Source organism: Rhea pennata, chromosome 5 (genome assembly GCF_028389875.1).
Source record: "Rhea pennata isolate bPtePen1 chromosome 5, bPtePen1.pri, whole genome shotgun sequence".
In the NCBI taxonomy this organism is placed as follows: domain Eukaryota; kingdom Metazoa; phylum Chordata; class Aves; order Rheiformes; family Rheidae; genus Rhea; species Rhea pennata.
Window position 1 is genome coordinate 30,634,702 of NC_084667.1, and position 21,668 is coordinate 30,656,369.

Genomic DNA, 21,668 nt, shown 5'->3' on the forward strand with positions numbered 1-21,668 from the left:
GGACACTCTTACAGTTGCATGAGAGTATCTTCAGAACACTCTGACCGTATGTTAAAATGAACAGAGGCAAGGAATTTTTATTCCTGAATAAAATGCATACTTGCACTCTTTTATTCTGAAACAATTCAGCAAGAACCTATATATGTTTGGACAAGCTTTTATTTGCCCACATTGCTTTTCTAGTTTTTCATCTTCCTTCTACATGCCTACTACTGTTGTTCGCTTAAGACTTGTGTAAGTTTAGCCAGTTACATTAAACAGGAAGAAGGCTCCCTTAGGCACTCTTATCTTAGAGTAGTAGTATTTACATAAGCAGATGCTAAGAAATATTTATTCCTTAATAACTCTATATGAATTATATTTCCAGCTATCATAGGTCTGGATTTCACTGGAGGTAGCTGCTTTTTTCACCTAGCAATATTGTGTGAGAAGAGTTTGAGGATTTTGGCTGTTTGTCTAGCATTTCCAGATGTCTGGAAACTTAGTCTGAAAGCTTTTGGACATCCAGAAAATGCTAGACAAATAGACACTGCTCATACATAATACGTGTACAATCAGGCTGATGTTTCTTGGACATATTGAATATACTGGGGTGTGCTGCACATTTGGTGTTGCACTTTTTTTTCTGTCCAGGAAATCCCTTTTAGAAATATGGCAACTTAGTATTTCACACCGCATCCTGTTTACTTTCTCTCTTCTTCGTGTCAAAAATTCCAGTACTAGACAGTGAATAATCCTTCGATTCCTATGCTCCTCCTGTTTCATTATTCTCTAAGTCTGCCAAGGATAGCATTTCTAATACTAATACTTTTTTTCTTGATTGTGAACATTTTTTCATTTGCTATAAAAAGAGTGATCCTAGAAAACTAACTCCTTAAGCCTCTGAATAGCAGCCATTTGTTAAATAATTTCAGTTGTTGCTGGAACTGGTGACCTGGAGGTTACCAATGCACTGAGCCACTGAAGAGAGCTGAGATTTTCTTCTGATCTTTTTCCCTCTAAAACTTCCTTTTGTTGTCCTTTTTAAAGGAGAATGCATTTTTTTCACCAATTAAAGCAATTTTATAATTTGTGCGTGTACCATTTTGATCCCTATTAATACTTGTGGTTGTTTAGACACTGACCTGAAAGGAAGTAAATCTTACATGAAATCTGTATCTGGGGCATATTTAAGGAATTTGTTTTATATAGCAAAGTTTTTCCTATCTCAAAATAAATGGTGTGCAGTTGTAACTATTTTTCTACAGTTTTGAGCAGTACATGTTCAGAAGCAATTGGCTTCATGTAAACAATGATGTTCTCAGCTATATGCTAGCTGTGCTGACAACATGGTAGCTAGGGTGCTATTTGAAAGATTAGAGATGTAGGTTTAAAACTGTTCTAGGATGAAGAGAGCACTGATGAAGAAGAGTTAAATGCATGGGCTACACTAATTTTTCCTGTAAAAGTAGAGAGCAGCACCCTCTTTTTTTTTCTTCTTTCGTGAACAAGACTCTTGTTGCTGTGTTTTATGAACTGCAAGCTGTTGATAAGTTGGACCTATTTGAGCATAACTCCTGAACTGGGACAGAAGTGGTGTTAGTCAAAGCGTCATTGAGTCTGGAGGGGGTCAGCTGAGTTGCTTAGCCTCCTTAGTGTGTTGTGAAACTGGGAAAACGCTGTACCTGGAGTCTAGGCCTACTGAAAAACTTAAGACAGTTATATAGTTGCCAAGGATTGTGGATTAACAAGGATACTAAGGTTTGCATCCCCAGATTTAAGCAGTATATGGATGCCTACATCCTATATAAGTTCTTCTGCCACCTTGTACCTTAAAACATGATTTTCAGAATGGCTTAGTATGTTGCACACTGAGCTCTTGGAATTTAAAGCTTTGTGACTCTCTTTTCAGTACCAGATGCTTTAAACTCTGTTTCCAGTTGTGAGGGCTGGCCTTTTTGGAAAATCTGAATGGATTACTGTTTGTACCTGTTTTTCCCTAGTTTAAACTAAAAGGTATTTCATGAGTTTCCTAACTCTAAAGTACTTGGAGATTTGATGATAAAAATAGTTGTTGCTTAAACTTAAGATGTCTCTGTCAGTTGATAGAATGTATATGTTTGTGCCTCTTATCTCTTTTGTGATTAACATCTCCACTTCAGGACTGTGTTAGCACAGTGTTTTCCTTATAATTGGAAAATAAGGGACTTACTAAGAAGTGGGATATCAAATGCAACTATAGTGTCTTGAAGATAATACTCAACTTGACATAAATTATGGCACTGTAATACTGGTGGGAGGAGGAGGGTTGTGAAGCATCTTAATAGCTGAAATGAATTTTATTTTTAATAAAGCAGTGATATGACTAAGTCATATCTTGAGATAATGCTCTGCTGATCTTTATATTTTGAAACAAAATTTTATTATTAATATCAATGAAAATTATTTTGTGCATATCCTGGCTATCCATAATAGAAGATTTTGCTGTGTGCTCAACCATTATGCTAGGATGGTCTTGAGAAGAGATTCAAATGTTTCAAATGAAGCTTTTAACAATATAATAGTATCAGATGTTAGAGGGAAAAGTGCTAGATTTCTGTTACTGTCCCTTATAAAAATCTTTAAAATTGTAAGTAAAATATGAGCTAAGTGTTATTAATTAAAGAAAACATAGCTGTTATCTCCATGCTGCATATAGAGAAAGTTCTTTGATAGAGAAAATGTAAGCAAAGAGGATAAATAAATGCAGCGATGAAATAATCCACTACCTCAAAAGGCATCAAAATCAAAAGCTGAAAATACAAGGCTGCAGTTCTTAACATGGTATGAACTACACAAGGCATAACTGATATTTGCTTTTCCCCAGAAAACAGTAGAGTAGAAGCTGTAAGGGAAGATATGTAAACCCTCAAAACATTATTTGACAAATAAATGCCTTTATATTTTTTTCTCATACTGCATAATAATCTAAATTGAGCAGCAAATGTGGGCATATTAGTGGGGAGTGGTGATACTGAATTAATGTGGAAGTCAGACTTCAAATTTGAGATTGGGAATACAGAAAACTCCTCTCCAAAAGGAGAGGAAAAGGTCTTGAAGACTTAAGTACATCAAGATGTCAAAATCATCATTATTATAGAATGTTTCTGGCAGGGTCTAGCCTCTGTTACAATGGAAAAGGGGGGGGGGAAAGTAGAAGTGGCTCCGACATAAAGAGGTTCTTATCTAATACAGCTCTATGTTCACAGTGAGAGTAGCCTGGCAGCGTGCAGGCTCTACCACCAGTTCCTGCATCTTTGCTTCTGGCTACACAGGACAGAGCCTGGGAAACCTGGATGCTCCCTCAGCCTCTGGGTTCCTGCTAGTGGGCTGATAGTTTTGGAGTGTCACATCTCCTGCTAAAAGGCCTTGGGAATTTGAAGTAGTTCATCTTGGTATTGTAACTCTAATTTGAAATATCTTGCGCCTCTTGAATTCTTTTTGCTTTTTTGGATGTATGAAGTGTTGTAAACCCATTTTTTTTAAAGTTACTCTGGTTAGGTTGCTGAGAATTTTAGTCAAAGCCAAGAGAAGTGGTAGTGATTTTTGCCAATTTTGATGAAGTAAAAAAAAAAAGTTTTTGTTAAATATACTGCATTTCAAACATAGGTAACAGCAGCTAGAGTTAATTTAGATTGTATATCTTTAAAAAATAAATGATAATATGGCAATTTGTGAAATCTTTGTGTCTTTTCAGCTGAGATTGAAGTTTATAAATATCATTTCTATCTGAAATTTAATTTTCACATATATAGTTTCAAGGCATAGTTTAACTGATTTTATGAAAATGGAATTATAATTGTCTTTGTTATTCAGAACTCTGCAGGTTACTTAAATCAGACAAGTCAGCACTTGCATTCAGTTATTGAAGTACCAGTAAGACTATTTTGGCTTTCCTTAAGGGCTGTGTTTTTCTTTCTTTCTTTCTAAGAATCATCTAAAAAGTTCAGGCACCTAAGCATGGGAATAAAATGGAGATAGACTTTATTTTACCATGAAATCTTTTTCTTTCCTTAAGATAGGACATGTATTTAGTTAAAGAATCACATAAACAGTATGAAATTTTGCTTATTCAGTCAATTCACTGTATAATACAATTCTATATAATTCATTTCTACTTGCAGATTTCTTTCTTAGAAGCTCATATCTCAGCCCTTGGAAAGCAAAGAAATAGTGAGCATTTCTGTTCTCAAGTACCTCGCGGCAGTCTTTCCTCCAAGTCGTGAGGATCTCAGTCATGCTTTTGCTGGCATAAGAGCAGAAGTAGGAACTTCATCTTTAATGAAAGAATGAAGGGTGATTGCCTTTGATATATTTAATCTAGAATATATAAAATCCTAACATGTGGTCTATAGTGGCTTTAAAAGATGCAAGTGTGGCATAACCAAGAGAGTTAAGATTATAGATAAAATAATACTGTTGTATATAGTACTCTAATACCATATGATTGGTATCTTAATTCTGTATTTCCCATCTTTCTAAACATTCTGTCCTGAAGAGTAATGTTGTTGGAGCATTAGCAATTCCTTAAAATATTGATTCCTATTTATTTTTTTATGTAATGTTTCAAAAAAGGCCAGACAAATACTGAGGATTTTTACTGTTAGGTGCAGTAACTTCCTGAAGGAACATTCTAGATACCTTAGGACACACAGAAACTGTAGGGATGCTCCTCTGCTGGTTTCAGAATGGTGTAATTCATTTCTCAAATAGCAGAGTTCTTTTCTTTTGCCTCTTGGATGCTCATAACTGTTTTTGATTTATAAATACTCTTTTCCTTGTGGGTTTGTTGAATCTTCAGATGTTAAGAATTCTCTTTTCTTGCATCATCTAATGGAAGAGTGAAGGAGGTTAGATATAGGGAGGAGGCAGGTCTCTAAATTTTCCTGAACTTGCTGACATTTGGAAGCTTTCAACCAACTTTGTTCTTGTAGTATCCATTTTTTTAAATGTGTAAAACCAGAAAATATAGGTGAAAAATCACATGGTGTATACATTTCTAAATAAATATTTTGCACTAAAATGAGTCAGAAGACAAACGTCTGGGCTGAACAAAGAGTCTATTTTCCTTTTATTAGAATTAATTACTAAAACATTTTCTGTTCTCTGTATGGGCTTGGTTTTAAAGCTTCAGAAGTGAGTTGAGCTATCAGCTGGACAAGGACATTTTAATATTGTTAACAGTATTAAACTGGTTTGCATAACGTTTCATTCTAGACAAATCTCTGTCCTTTATGATTCTGCTTTCTTAGAGTTTTTTTTTGTTGTTGTTGTTTTTTTAAACAAAGGCCAAACCCATCTGTAGATGAAATATATATATCTATAATACTACTTTTTTAATTTCATTTTGAACTGGAGAATAAACAAATTCTAGTTGTTGAATTACATTCTAATTAGACAGTGGCAAGCTACTGTGAACTCTGTTATTGATAGAATGAGCAGCTGAAGTACTTGCTACTTAAAAGCCTCTGTGGTTTTAATTTTGCCTTTCATTTCATCCATATTACATTCAAGTAATGTTCCCAAGTAATACTCTTCCCTTCTACCTGCGTGGGATGCTGTGAATAAAGGAAGATTAACAAAAATAAATATTTAAACAAATCTAATATTAAAGCTGATATTAAAACAATTCTAGGTTTGAAGCTGCCAACAGTTAATGCAACCTGGAACTGTATTTTACATGTGTAAAATCAAACATACTGGCTAAAGAGGGATGTAAGCTGTAAATATAAATTACATATATCTTTTCTATATTTGGAAAGAGGAATATTTTTAATATTTAGAAATGAGTTTGCCTGTTGTGTGGTATTTGGATCTTTATAAGGCTTTGTTTTCAAAATAAAAGTGAATATTGAATAGTTAAAGAGGTGGTTGAAGAGAGATTACTTTCTAAAGTGCCTAAGCTTTTGGTTAGAAGGTTAAATTTGTGTATTTTTATAATATAAGAATTAAAATAAATTGAGTAATATTTCCCATCTTTAATGTATGTCTCATGTCAGGTAAAAAGCAAGGTATAAATTTTTAGGTATTTCCTTGTCAACATGAGGATATCACTGTGTTGTTATCTATGTTTTGGTGATTTAATTAAAAAACAAATTGTATGCCTAGTCACACAGGAGTCAGGGAACTGTCCTTGTTTTCAGTAAGCTGGAAATAGGCTGCCCAAAAATAAAATCAAATTGTTACTCACATTTGCTTCAAATCTTATCATTTGTATAGTGCATGCTGGGTTGTTGCTTTTTGTTTTGCTCCATTTGGTTATTTTGGATTTCAGACATGTTAGTTGGAGAGCTTTGTAGCATTTTATTGACATGGTGGGAGTCTGAGATTGAAGCAGGGGGTAGAGCTTTCTGTCTCAGTAAACATATCAGCATTAGGAGTCTGAGTTTTATTGGGATCAGTAGGAGTTTCCTGTGTAACTAATCATCTTTCAGGTGCCCTGTTTCACTTTCAGCATAGCCTTTGCGGTTTGAATATTTTGAAAATGCTAGGTGAATTTAATGTTTTTTTTTTTTAAGGATTTTCCTTAATATCAGAGGCAGAAGTTATAACTGCTAAAGAACAGAAGAAGTTATTGCACTCCGAAATACCTTTGCTTATTACAAGTCCTGGTCACTTTTTCATATAAGCGTTATATATTTGCCTAAAGTATGAACAGCTGCTCAGTCACTAAACCTTTTTTTTTTTTTTTTTTCTTAAGAATTGCCAGGTTCTAACAAAAATTAGTCTGGAATATTAAGCAGAAAGATTAAAAAGAACAACGTTTTCTTGTGTAAGAATGCTTTTTGGATCAAATATTAAGTAATCTAAAATACTTGTTTAAAGTAGCTATCTTTCTGTATTTAATTCTATATGGATGCTTAGGAAAGCAAAGATGCAAAATGAGAGAATTAAAAATAAAAGCTGCCTCTGTGTCTGATGCTTATTGCAACTAGATTTTGTTTCCATGTGGAAGTGATGTTTCTGTGCGAGTCTGAGATTAGGAAGTGGATCTGTCACTTGTATACAGTGGAACTTACATAATTGTGTTGGCAGGTGAGGAGGGCAATTTAACTCATTAAGTTGTTGCATTTGGATACCTGAATTCAGATGGAAATATTATACTGAAGAATGCTGTGGAAATAAATTATCTTGATAATAGAAATATAAACAAATATGTGAACAGTTAATTCAAGAAAGACTACTGGGAAACAACAAGGAGTGTTGAATCAGCATAGAGATATTTTAGTAACAAGTGTAACGACTAAATTTTCTGCCAGAAATGTTACTGGAAGAGATGGTACCATCTGGTAGACCAACTGATATAGCTCAAAAAAAACAGAACAGATCAACTTTTGAGTAATTTCACTTCCATTGGCAAAGGATTTAAGGATGTTTTTTGATCACATCATTACAACAAGGACAGATAATGATAGCTCTGCATAGAACATCTCTGAAAGGACACTTAATTAAAATGTTATATTAAAATTGAATTGATCTTTTCAATGAAAAGTATTTTCAGAGGAAACTATTTTTCCAATTTGTATACCTTCCTTAGTACTTTCTAGCAGCTATCACTCTACTGTGCAGTTAATTATGCCAAAAGAGATGAGAAATCACAGTAATATGTCTGGATAAGGGTAAAATATTTTTGGAATACTCTAGTAACTAATTATAACAAACAACAAAGTACCAAGTAATATTAATATCTTTGTTCAGTAAGTGAATATTTCTGTACAAGTGAGAGCTCTTGTGGAATTTTAACTAGAAGTTAGAAAACAAAGTATAAATGACTAGATAGCTATAATGTTATTTGCCACACTTAATGTATTTTTGATGTGTGAATTACATTTTTTTGTAAGTTCATGTGTTTAAAAACTACATTTTATAAAAAGAAACCCCGAGGCAGTACTCTTCTTTCAACTTGTTGAGCTTGTGATAAGCTTGTGTAAACTGAAGGCATATATGCAGGTTTTTTGAGATAAGAATCTACATTCCAGCAGCAAGTAATTATACAATAAACAATTAACTGTTCTAATAAATACAATGTTTTCATTGAAAGGCAGATTCATTTTTGAGGTTGCGGTTGCATTAACTATGACCTGGGAGTTCGATGAAAAAAACATCGCAACTGTCATTAGATGCTCTGAATAATCTCACGATAGAAATAAACAAAAACCTTATTTTATTCAGACAGTTCTATTAGAATTTTGAGATTCTATTAATTAACGAGATTTTTGAGATATGAGAGCTAAAGGTTGTTTTGTGTCCAGTGTCAATTCTAGTATTCTGTTTGTTATGAAGGCTATGTCTGCATCTCTTTTGCGAGAGCAATCATTCAAAATGTTCCACCTCATGTCTATGAGGCTGATGTGTTAGGCTGTCTTCTAGTCTTTGAGCATACTGTAACTAAGGGGTTTCTTGCAAGGGAGCAAAGAGGGGGAAATAAATCACAATCTTCTATAAAGGACCAGGATAAATACAAATTTAAAATATTAAAAATAGTCTTTTTAAATCCCTGAATTTCCCAGTAGTTAATTTTGGATAGAAATTTATCTACTTTTTGAATATGAACTTCTGCTATACAATGCAAGAAAAGGGATGATGCAAAATTATTTGATGTAGTCTGTACCAGCCTTTGTGGGTCTTACACCTCCTTAGGAATGATATTTGCCACAAAGCATAGCCTAGAACATCACTGCAAGCTAGATGTGCCTCTCCCCAGAAATACATGAAGCAGGAAAAGAAAGATGTTCCACAGTGTAAGCGTTATACTTAGTGCAACTTCTTAGTTTGCCGTTTAAACACAAATGAGGGGAAAGTCAGCATCACATACTTTTGCGTATGTAAATGCTTTTAAAAAGCTTCACAGTAAAATTAAGGAAAACTTCTTACAGATGGAAAGATTTCACAAGATCGGCATTTGTATCACAAGGATAACTCTTGCTGATAATGCTTGCCCAACTTGAATTGAGGATCGGTTTAGAAAAGTATTTTCAAGTATAGCATATTTTTATTTTAAAAAATGTGAAGAAAACATCATATGTGCTAAGGTTTATTTAGTTTTTCTATCCATGCAAATTTGTCTATTTAAAAAAAGCCTCCATCTTAACTCAAAAATTTTGTCTCATAAAAAACCTTGCATTTAAATTGGCTTTATTATGTGTTGCACAAATGTGTGTCTTATATGTGCTATGTACAGAATGCAGTTGTCGTTTTGTCTGTAAATGTTAAAAGTTTTAATATGCTAGACTAAAAGGTAACCCACAGTAGCATACAGTTGTGCTTACTGAGTGTTCGTAATAATGATGCAAATAGATACAAATTTCCTTCAGTTTTTAAAATGTCAGTTTCTGGTCATGGTGTTGAACCACACACAAATTTACGCTCAATAAGATAAGCACATTGATATGCCCACACAGAATTGAGATTTGGTGATTCTCTAAAAGGTAATTATTACTGTGAATAGTTGTTAAAAGTGCTAGGTAATGAGTGCAACTGATAAGTGCAACAACTGTGTTTTTTTTGTTTGCTTGTTTTTTTTAAAAAAAATTTAATTCCTTCCTTTCTTAATCTGGCATGCTGACTCTATGAGCACTCCTATGCATAACTAGATAAATTGGAAAATGGATCCACTGTTAATAGATCTCAGTCACAGAAATTTATCCAGAAGTCTAAAACCTGGTGTCCCTTATAGGCAATTGTAGAGGTTGCAGCGCTCTTACATCAGATCTGTTCTGCCTGCTCTTGTCATCTTAATCAAAATGAAGCAAATGCAATGCTGTTGCCAATTTTTTTATTATTATTATTTGGTGACTTCTATAAAAGTTTCCCATGATGTCATGATTCCTGGCATCAGAAGTTCAATTTTTGCCTGATGCTGAGTGACTGCCCCCTCATCCCAGGGGATCAGAGAGGGTACGTGCAGTCTCCCTCACAGCAGTCAGCAGGGAGAGGAGGAGAGCAATGGGTTTTTGATGTTTTTTTCCCCCTTTCTTTCTTTTCTTTTTCTTTTCTTTTTTCTTTCTTTCTCTTTTTTTTTTTTTTTTTTTTTTTTTTGAGCAGGGGGAGGTGTTTTGTTTTTGCATCTGCTTACAATTGAATTTTGAATTCAGAGCAATCTCATGTGCACACTGGAATAAATGGTGAGCTACGTTTAAACTTAACATCCAGAAGGCTATAAAAAAGAAAGTAGAATGCAATTATTCAGTCACATTGGCTTTCATTGAGAAGTGTTAGCTTTTTTGGTTCTGACTTCAGAATATTTGGAGTTGACAGTAGAATAAAGGTGAATCAGATCCACTAGCAGCTCTGCAGATTGTACAGAGCTGAGTCTGTGGAAGCTTCAAAGTTTTGGGATTATGTTTTGCTTCCCCCTCCTTTTTCTGTATTGCAAAACATTAGCACTTTTGGCCAGTTCTTAATGTTTCTTGATACTAAATTTGCATTTGTTTATTTTCTACATTCTTGCTTTTGCACGGACACACACGGTGTATATCTTCAGTTTGCTTCTGTTAAGGCTGATTAAAACATCATGTAAAAATAGATGACTCTTTTCAAAACTTTGAATAAAAACTGTAGATCATTAACATACTTTAATGTTAGGAGGCCTGAAGAATGAGATTTGTCACTGAGAGCTATTGTTCTCGTTATTAGTTTTGTTACAAATATACTGAAATGAACAAAGTCTTTAAAACACACTAGTGTTCCTGAAGCTTCCTATTCGTTCCAGCCTTTGTATTAAATGTTGTCCTGTAAGTTGAAATGGAGCCAGAAATTGAAATTTTAGAATGGGCATGAATTTGTAGTTGTCTGCTTGTGTAGATTTTAAGTCAGTAAAACATTACAGAACATGTCCATCCAGTGTTTCTGATGGTTGAACTAAGGAAACCTCACTTTTTGTGAACTACTCCTTTGTAGAATTTTCTGTGATGAACTTTGACTTTTCTTTGGCTAGTCAAGTTTTGTAATCTTTTAAAAACATTTTTAGTGATACAGCCACATATGTCAGATCTTGGGCTTAATATTTTATTTCTAAAAATTTTTGACTTGTAGTCAGTGTTTCATAGTTGCACCGTGTTTCTCTAGCTGTATATTTTTGTTCATAATGTTTAATTTTTTCCCTTAGCTTAAGCTATGGAGGAGGACATCCATCACATTCAGAAACAGAACTTCTTCACAGACAGACATATACAGCTTCTCATCAGCTTCCTGGATACTCTACTACACACCATCCTACTGGTAACAGCCCATATCGTGAGAATTCAGCTTAAATAGCTGAAGAAAAAACTGTTACATAGTTTTAAGTTAATAGATTTTAAAGTTGAAGGGAGTTATACAGATGGTGGCAAATACTATTAGAAAAGCTGAGTTTGTAATAGAGGGATTATAATTAGTTGCGGGCTTTTGTCAAAATATTGTCATAAACACATGTTAAAAAGGAAAATATAAGGAGGTGTTATGCTTTATAAACTATTACTTGTTTTTAAAGAAACTCCTTCATTTTTTGTTTGAAATACAGCTTTTCAGATTTTGACCTATGCATAAGGGCCAAGTGTTAACCATGTCTCAAAGCTAGCTCTTGAAATTGTGCTAGTTCTTTTAGTATGAAGCAGACAGAAAAAATAATACAAGCTGGAACACGCTGTCACTAGTACTTACATGTACAAACTGAGATACAGTGCTGTGGGGAGAAGTTAAAATTTACTTCATATATAGTAACAGGTTAAACTACGTTAGATCTACAACAGAATCTGTCCGTGATCCTTATGGTAGCCTTTCTCCATGTCAGCACAAGGCAGGGCACAACCTCTTCCCTCTCATTTTGCCAACCCGGTTTCCAAGGGAAAGATGCTTGAGCTCATGGGCTGGAAAGAATCTGTGGTGGCTTGGCCAGGTCCTTGATAAAGACGATGGAGAGTCAGAACTGCAGCAGAAATTTCAGAGTGCAGTCCCTGCAGTCCTGACATAAAGTCAGTTACTCAAACTGTGTGATCTAACCAGTGGTTTCTATCTAGCCCCCTTTAAGATATGAGCAAGTTATTGAAGCAGGAAATGAAACCGAAAATCTTTTTCTTGTTTCGGCCTCTGTCAAACAGAGAAATCCAAACTGTTACAGGTTGCCCAAAGGGGGAAAAGGTTGATACAGAGAAGTCAAAGCTGTTTTTGAAGGATTTCTGAAATGTGTAAATAGTTCATATAAAAAGTAGAACCAAAAGAATCCTCAGATGAAGGGAGAGTTTGTACTGGTAGACTGAAATCTTATTTCAAAGAATCATATTTGACTTCCATTTAATAATAGCTTTTAAAATGTATCCTCAAGTTTCAATTTAGAGATGCAATACTATGCAATACTATCAAACTGTTAGAACATTGAAAAAAATCTCTGTGGTTTAATAGTATTTTTCACATTTCATAGATTATTTTTAAAGGATTATAAATGTGTGTTCTCCTTATTTGATTTTATAGTAAATTCATCTGAATTGTCTCTCTTGTTCCCCCTGCCCTACTTCCATCTAGGTCTTTCAGGAATATTTGATAGCAGTATGCACAGTGCTGGAAGTAACACTAAGGAATCTTCAGTTATGAATTTTCTTTCTGCAATCGAGTCTCGTACTGCTCAGGCAGCCTCTTCAGGATCTACACTTTTACCACAATTCAGGGCTCCTTCCTGGCAGACAGGTGAAAAATTTCTTTTGAAATAAAATTATTGCAGTTATATTGAATGTTTGTGTGTGGGGGGGGATTATAATAAAAACATCCTGATCAACTGAAAAAGTGTATCTTCTGCTTCTTTTCCACCTCAATATTTGAAATCTCAAAATCAGTGAAATATTATTAATCTCTGAGCAGAAATTCTAATTGTTTAGAAGGGATTTAGAGGTGTAGAATGTTATTTTGTCTAATGAGTCAAACTTGTTCTCTCACCTTTGGAATTAGTCGCACTAACATCATAAACATATTCAGGTAGTCTATGTTGATATCCTAGCAAACCTTTCATTCTCAAACTTCACTCCCTGTCATAGTTGTTCTTCTGTGATACTACTACTACAAGTTTTTGAATAACCTTAGCCTCTTGGTACGTAAGGTCTTGTCAAAGAGAGGGTTCCAGATGCATGTTGCCTAAAAATAAATGGTCTAATCAACAAACAAATACATCCTCTTTTCTGACAGGCTGACTGCCTGCTATACCCCCCATGCTTCTTCATCTTTTAAGTCATCTGTACTGAACAGAAAACTTTCCATATAATGAGATTCCTGTAGACATCTACACCAAGATAGAGTATTGTTCCTGTATCTGTGGGTAGTTTCAAGTTATCTTAATCTTATACAGTGATTGTGCAGCTGTGCTCTGAATCAGCTCCATTTACAGATCTGACAGAAAACATTTTTTTTCTTTGGTGTATAGTTTTCCACTGTATCAATAAGCTGATCTTTCTCTCAATGCAGCTGTATGATCAGTAGTTCTGATTAGGGGAGAAGGCATAAGATAGGAAGGAGAAAGAGTTGGACAGTCCTTGTTGACAGCTTGCACTTACTGTTAAATGTAATGTGAAGCTGCATTCTATGAAGATCAACCTAAAAAGTTTATAAAAGAGGATATGGAAAGGCACTTGCTTTTCATTCGCTATGGACAATTTCAGTCAGTAAAAGAGCAGATATATGGGTGCACACATGAAGACACTATTAATCTGTTTAAATCTTAATAACAAGTGGTATTTTAAAGTTGTAATGTTGCATCTTCAGATTGTCAGCTGGGAAAAAAATCTTTTTTTCCCCCTCTTCCTCCTAGTATTTTCTCCGTTGTAGTCTACCTATCGTAGTGAATTGCGAAGAATGGGAGATGTGCTGTGGGTCAGGTTTGATGTTGAAGCTAGTGTTTGAGACTACTCAATACATGTTACTAAAAACTCATCCATAAGCCCATTTTCAATATTACTCTGAGCTTTCTATTTTCCTTTCATACTTCTGCTGCTTTTCTGTAGCCTTCAATGCTCCCAAGTATCTTTTAGGAGCTTTGTCTCCTATGAACTTTTCTGAAAAGGAAAAACAAATGCTTTGCCTTCTCTCTTCAAGATGACTTTCTTAAGGACTGTATACTTTCTCTGAACCCTACAACTGCTAGTTTTGGGGGAAAAAGAGGAAAAGCATGTTTGTTAAATTCACCTATCAAATCTTCTTTGTATATGTGGGATGTGTTAGCTGTGTTCTGATTTCTTAGGTTAGTGGGAGGCTGTGCTCACATCTTATCTTCACCATATCTTTTGTCTGTTCCTCTTCAAAAATCAAGTGAAAAAACCACCAGTTCTACCGCAGCAGTGCTTCTGTGACTGGCTGTCCACTTCTCTGGTATAAGAACTTCCATGCATAGTAAGAAGGGTTTTAATTTCTAGAAGGGAAGGAAAAGCTGTATGTTATATGAGAATTCATAATTATTCCCCTTCTTAGATCCTTTTTATTGAGTCTCTGGATGTCCCTACCTTTGTTTTCATGATAGAGATCTGTAAAAGAGAACCCCGATGTACATGGTATTTTAGGTTTTTTAAATTAGAAAAAATGCTTTAAAACACAGCTTATTCTTCCTTGTTCAGACCTTATTGTTGACTTGTGAAAAATACCCTGGCATTCCTTCAGTATCCATCTCTTCATATTAGTTCATCTGACACTTTCAAAGTAATCTTGTGATGTAAGTTGCAATCAGTTTAAGAAGTCCTAATATATTTTTCAAATGAAAACTGATTTTTTTTAAACTTAAGTATTTGTGTCAAAACAAGCTTTTTTTACCCACTTTTTTATTTCTCCTTAAATCTAATCTAAAGTTAAAAGCTGTTTTCAGTATCCCAGAAGAATTGAAAATGATCAAATTATGTCAGTGATTTTAGTTCTCTTTTTTGATTTGTAGACCCCTGCAAATTCTCTGATAGAAGTGCAAATTCCTATACAGCAAGTTTAAGCCTATCTGAGAATAAGCTTGCCTATCTCGTTTTCTTTCACAGATTCTTTAGAAATAGTACAAAAATTTCACCAGTACCTACAGGTCACAGGATGCAGATCACTGCCCTAGGTCACATCTTGCACCTTCCAAAACCAATGAGAGAATTTCACGCTCTTTCAGTTGAAAGTAGTATGTCTTATTAATAAAGCTTATTTAAGCAAAGATGACATAGCAATGCTAGGATGAAAGTAATACTACGCGTTTCAATTGGGTAGTTATTACCACACTGTATATAGCTGGTAACAATGGATATCCTGTACTGCAATATTTCACGTTAGAGAATATACAAATCTTATTCTTGTATTGCAAGTCAAAGTCCACTATTAAAAATAGTTGTTGCGAAGTGTATAGTCTGTTAGCTATTTCACTGTAAGCTTTGAATGCCATTTCACATATAACTCACTCGAGTTATAAAAGTATCGGTTAGGGTAAATGCGTGAGATGGAATTGCTATTTAACTGTTACAATAGGTGTGGTGTAATTTTGCCTTTTTACTATATATTGAAGGGGGATGGAGCTTTCGATCAGTTATCCTTAGTGTGAACTTTCTTTTTAAACTGAACAAGAACAAATAAAGAGCTTTCAGTTTCAAAGCAGAATTATTCTTCTACAAACTTTTATTCAAAATTTGTGTCCTAGGATGGTGGGGTTTTTCCTTTGGCAATTCAATACAGATACAGAATTTAGAATTCTTACTAAAATATAGTTCCAGTTTGAAAGTTAGCCCCAGTAAGTGCCTCTCAGTATTTTTGTTGTTGTTGAAAAAGGGTGGTGATTGTAAAGAAGCTAATATCTGTAAATGGTGCAAGATCTTACAATAAAATGAGTTAAAGAAATGCAGAGTGTTATAACTTTTAAAGCTTTATTGTGTTCTTTTTCCCTTTTTTGTTCTGTTTTTGCTTTTTCCAGGTATGCATTCTTCAACAGCCACAGAACTGTTTGTTACTGGAGCATTGCCAACCTCTGGAACATTTCCACCAACATCTGCTTTATCTGCTTATCAACATCCCAACACTTTCAGCAATAGAAACTTTGCTACTGCTCCATCTCTTACTCTTCAAGATACTACTTTCAGTGCTACATCAAATGGACTCTTAACTACCCACGATCCCTTATTACAAATTAAAACATCACAAGGTACTGTTCCAACTGCTTTGACATTTGAGCGCCTAGGCAGTTCTGTTTTAAGTACCAGTATACCACCTCAGTCATCAACTTACCGTTCTGCTCAAGAATCTGCACCTCATCTTCTGCAGCCTCAGTTTAGTTTATTGTCTTCAACTCTTGGAGGAGCTCAGCAGGTTTCTCAGGCATACAGCACATCTGTCTTTACTGGTTCCACTGCTTCTATTGACAGAGCACTTCAGCGAGAATGTAGTGTTATTAAACACCATCAGCGGCCTTCAAGTACTCAGTCTGTTCAGGCTCAACTGACTGTTTCACAGCATTCCTTACACAGCTATTTAACGAGTACGAGTGGAGTTAATTTTCAGGATACATCTAGGCACTCAGCATTATCCTGTAGTCCAGTTGGAGATGTTACTCAGGTGAGCAATGGAGGACCACTGCAGAAGACTTCTCAAGTCACAGTGGAACTTGCTCAGTCTTACACATCTGCAATTCCATCACCTGGTTTTCCATCTGCTTCCACAACGAAAGTGAAAAACTGTTCCACGAAGCAGCCTCCAAGGTCAACAAAGACCCCCAAACCTCAATCTATAGCTCCCACTGTGCAGACACAAAGCTATCCCAAAACTGCACAAAACCAGAGTTCTGTAATTACAGGCCAACCACAGATCTATTCCACAGCTCAGCTCCCCAGTCTCTTATCAGTCAGCCAATCCCAAAACTATGTTTCATCCCAGGCTCAGAATGTGCCCCCTGTCAGTCACTCACAGGATTTCTCATCTAGCAAGGTTGAGAAGCTGCCCTCATTGTATAAAACATTGACTTTTTCTGGGCAATCACAGACTATTACTTCTGACAGTCAAACGCTAAGTTACTCTGCAGATCCACAGGTATTGACTTCGGTTCCAAATGAGAACTACTCTAGTCAAACAAGGGAACTTTCTTCAGTCAGCCAATCTCAGAGCTATTCTTCTAGTCACTCTCAGGGTTTATCTCCAGTTAGCCAATCCCAAGTTAGTTTTTCATCTCAGTCACAAGTTTTGTCGTCTGTTAGTCCTTCAGAAAGCTATTCTTCAGGGCAATCTTTAACGTTAACATCGTCTTCGCTTCCCTTTTCTGCCTCTCCTCGGATTCAGACTCTTCCAGCCTCAAGTCCTAATCAGAACTTTATTTCTTTGCATTCTTCTCAGAACTCTCAGACACAAGAATCCTCCTCTCCACAGTCTCAAAAATTTCTGCCATCTGTCCAGTCTCCTCCTTTTGTATCCCCCGCTCATTCACAGACGTTGCAGAACAATAGGCCTTCCTCAGAAGCAAAATCATATGTTAAAAGGAAGTCTGACTCTAATTTATATGCTTCATCAAAACAAGAGGAAGAATTATCAATGCAGGATATGCAAGCATTGCAACAGCAAGCTTCTCTTGAATCTTCTACCCAAAGGCTAACTGATGATGAAATCAATGCTCAGGATGCATCTTACAGAGTCTCAAAAGCAGATGACAGATACTCTCAAAGTGTAATCAGAAGTAACTCTCGTCTTGAAGATCAAGTTGTTGGACTTACTCTTCAAGGATCAAAAAAAGATGAAAGAATGGTTAATTCTGTGGAACAGCTTTCCCAACATATTGGCCATATCACTAGTATAAGCCATGATATAAAAAAGGCAGCTAATCTAATGCAAGCAACACAAGTAAATGTGAGTGCTAAAGAACTAAACCAGCAACATTCTCTCATGCGTAAGGTGCATGAAAGTAAAGCTCAAGAACAGCAAGGGCAAGTCATTAGTACGCCACCACAAGTTCAGCCTCATACTTTAAGACATCAGCTGTGTTTGTCTAGTGCACAGGTACTTCTAGAGTCTGCTTGTGACTTACAGATTCTTCATCAGTCAATTCTGCAGTCAGGTTTAGGACACGCAAAGGTATCACCCCAAGTGCAAAGAATACAGAGTCCTCAGCAGGTGACACATCCATTCCTTCAAATGGATGGTCATGTTATTCAAAGTAATGGGGGCCATTCTCAGCAACAGCTTCATACTCAGAATTCAGAAGTAATGAAAATGGACATTTCTGAGTCCTCAAAACCGCTACAGCAACATCTAACAACAAAAGATCATTTTACTCAAACAAATCAACATGATTCAAAAAATCAGTTTGTTTCTCTTAGTTCAATATGTTTCCCAGAAACTATGCTTCTCAGTGATGAGAGGAATATATTGTCAAATGTAGATGATATCTTAGCAGCAACAGCAGCAGCCTGTGGGGTGACTCCATCTGACTTTGCCAAATCAACATCTAATGAAGAAGAAATCCAGTCTGTTGAAAACAGCGAGGATTCTAAAACTCAGTTTCAATCAATGGATGTAAGACATGTGTCTTCTGGTTTCAGTGCCTCACCTACTGTAGTTGGAAAGCCACCAAGCATAAATAATATTTCACTGAATGGAGGCCAAATTACTATAAACCTTACACCAGTGTCAACAATACAGACAAAAACTGTGAACCTTGGTCAACAACGTATTGAAACTTCTGATCAAAATGTGCCGACGAGAATGACCTCTCCCACCCTTGGCCCTAGTCAAGAGGAGCAAGAACAAGGGGTTATTCCAGTTAAGAAACAATCTAGCATTAGTCATGAATCTGAAGAAGATAACAACGTTCCTGTTGATGGTACACTGAATGCAAGAGAGACAGACTTTGTTTCAAGTGGTAAAAGTCTAAGTGAAGAAAGTGCTGCGTCAGAAAATGACTTTAATATGGGTGGTGATGATGGTGCAGTAGCAGGTAGCCAGTCGAAAGGTCCATTGCAACCAATAGCTGTTCCCCAAAGTGGTGAGGGAACCATTAGCAGAACTGAAGAGGAATGCCAAGACATAACTGCAGGGAATCTTCAGAAGAAAAAAAGCAAAGGAAAAAGCCAAAACAAAAATGCTGCAGAAGATGACAGTGCAATTCAGAAACAGATAAAAAGAAGTGGGCAATGTAAACGACAAAATTCAAGAGGAAATGATTCATGTTTGACATATGCTTCTCCTGTTTCTGAAAGTTGTTATGATACTTACCAGCATCAAGAAAGAATGAGGCAAAAAATCAAAGAAGTTGAAGAAAAACAACCTGAAGTCAAAACAGGATTTATTGCATCTTTTTTAGACTTTCTAAAGTCAGGGCCTAGGCAACAGTTTTCAGCTCCAGCTGTACGAATGCCGAACAGGACTAGGCGACCAGTTACTCAAATAGTTCGTGCCCCTTGCCTACAGTCATCTTTAAAGCCTCAGCCAGAAGCAGCACCTGTAGCTTTGGAGGTTAGTGGAGAAAGTCCAACTAAAAAAGTTGATGAAGAACTTAAGAAAAATTTAGAAACATTGCCTTCATTTTCTTCTGATGAAGATGATTCAGTGGGAGGTAACAATGATCTTCAGAAGAGCATTTCCACTGCATTGTCAGCTTTGGATGATGCTTCTGACAGAAAGAATAGATCAGGTAAAATAGTTACTGCAACTGCAAACGTTGAAGGAGATTTCTGTAGCAAATGGGAAAAAATAAAAAATAACATTAGCTGCTATTAGTTCAAATAAAGGTTTTCTTGATTTGTTTATAATCACCATTATTAGCCATAATTTAATAGTACTATTCAAATGGTGTGCTCAGTATGAACTAAACTAATGTTTTCCACAATTAGAAAATTTGTAGATAGATTTTTCCACGCTCTTTGAGTAGGACACTTTTAACGCTAAAAAATTATTTTAGCATGGAAGGGGAGTAATGCTAGTTCTGTTCTCTGGCTTAAAACGCTAAATATGACCTTTGTCTGTAAACTTCAACAAACCATCATGTCCAATCCTAGGAAGAGAACATATGAAGAATTGCCGTCAGCAAAGGTTGAGCTCACCCTAGGTTGTTTGTGCACATTCTATTGATGATAGGGTTGCACTGAGCATGTTTATGAAAATGATTTTAACACTTGTAAGCTGAATGCTGCCTTAGCCAGCCTTGTGCAAGGTGAGAATCATTTCACTTTGATCTCAGGAATATTGACGATCTGCATTATACCTTTTTATTGATATACTGTTAAAAAAAAAGAGCAAAAGCTGAGGAGGGAGCACTTTTTTTTGGCAACCAGATTGTTGATCATGGCACTACTTAGCTTTCCACATACCTGGCTTTGTCATTTCATCTCTGCTGTATGTTACACTGTTGGTGTTCATAGTTTTTAATTGATGCTGCTTTATTTTGAAGTATTTTCAACATACGGCATATTTTTCCCTAGCTGGATCTTTTCAATTAGTTTTGTTTTTCATGCCAGGTGATTAACACTATTTAACCAGTCACATTACTATACCTACTCTGGAGTAATATGGTTACCTTCCAAACTAGCTGCAGAAAGTGAAATATTTCCTGAATTCTCAGCACCTACAACCTGTTAGCTGGTTCTAAGCAAAATACAATGAAGTAATTTTTTTCATTTTTTAGATTAAAAGAGAGATGAACTTTTTACTTCAGGGTGACATTTAATGAGAAGTATATTGTATAAGTATATATTTTTAATTTAAATTATAATAAGACCTAAAATAACAGAAGATTTTACTGTACCATGTATTCAGCACAAGATTCCATCTTAATTACTGTTCTGTTTTCTTCTCTGGATTTTTTCTATTAAATTTTGTTAAATTTAGACATTTTGAGCAGGAAAATCTGTTACAGAGGAACGTGAAATCAGTGACTCTTCTTTCCTGAAAGCCAAAAGAGTGGACAGAGCAATGATTTGAGCCTCTCCTGCAGTTTATTAACTTTAATAAACCACATGTTATGTACAGCTTTCTAAAGAAATATTTCAAGGTTTTTATCTTGCACAGACATTTCCATTACTATTTTTATTTTCAGTTATTTGTTTTACAGTATTATTGTACCTGCTTTATTATTCATAAAGATGTAATATTTGTACTGTCAATTTCTGTAATTCACCTTTTTCTTGTTTTGTTGTGTACAAGATTGTAGCCAAAGTAATGGCATCTTCCTACACACTGGTTTTGTAGAGCTGCGAGTAATTCTTTCTCCTATCTGTTACTACACATAAATATGGAACGACAAATTTAGAAGAGTCATCTTTTAGTAATACTACAGTAGCATATCCACATTTAATTTGTAGCGAATTTGTAAACATACTTGGGGAACTAATAATGTTATACCTTATTAAAGCCATCATCGCTTTCACTGAACAAATACATATATTTGTGGTAATGTATCCAGAAGAAAGTATTTCATGGCTTAGCAATTTTACTGAATTGTTTCCCTGATTCTTAATGTATCTGGTGTATAGATTTTATACTGAGATGTTAATGAGTTACTTAAATAATATCTTCCAGAGTACTTTTATTAAAATAGAAGTTGCATTCTCTTTTTTCTATCTTTCAAGTGAAGTCAGCAATAACAGTGCGAAAATTATAACAAAGCTCTACAATGGCTACCTCATTAACAGTGAAGCCAGTTTCCTAAATGATATTAGTAATTACACTATGGCTTATATAACTTTTTTTTTTTTCAGATTAGC

At 35.3% G+C, this 21,668-nt stretch overlaps 1 protein-coding gene across 2 annotated transcripts in view; it reads left to right on the top strand.

Moving 5' to 3' along the window:
* Positions 1-21,668, top strand: part of QSER1 (glutamine and serine rich 1) — a 47,785-nt gene that overhangs the window by 6,984 nt on the left and 19,133 nt on the right. For both annotated transcript variants that reach the window (XM_062575828.1, XM_062575826.1), the window contains exons 2-4: positions 11,126-11,238; positions 12,517-12,678; positions 15,902-19,600. In XM_062575828.1, coding sequence (XP_062431812.1) covers positions 12,543-12,678; positions 15,902-19,600 — 3,835 coding nt within the window. In that variant the 5' untranslated portion in view covers positions 11,126-11,238; positions 12,517-12,542. The remainder of the gene's footprint in view (positions 1-11,125; positions 11,239-12,516; positions 12,679-15,901; positions 19,601-21,668) is intronic.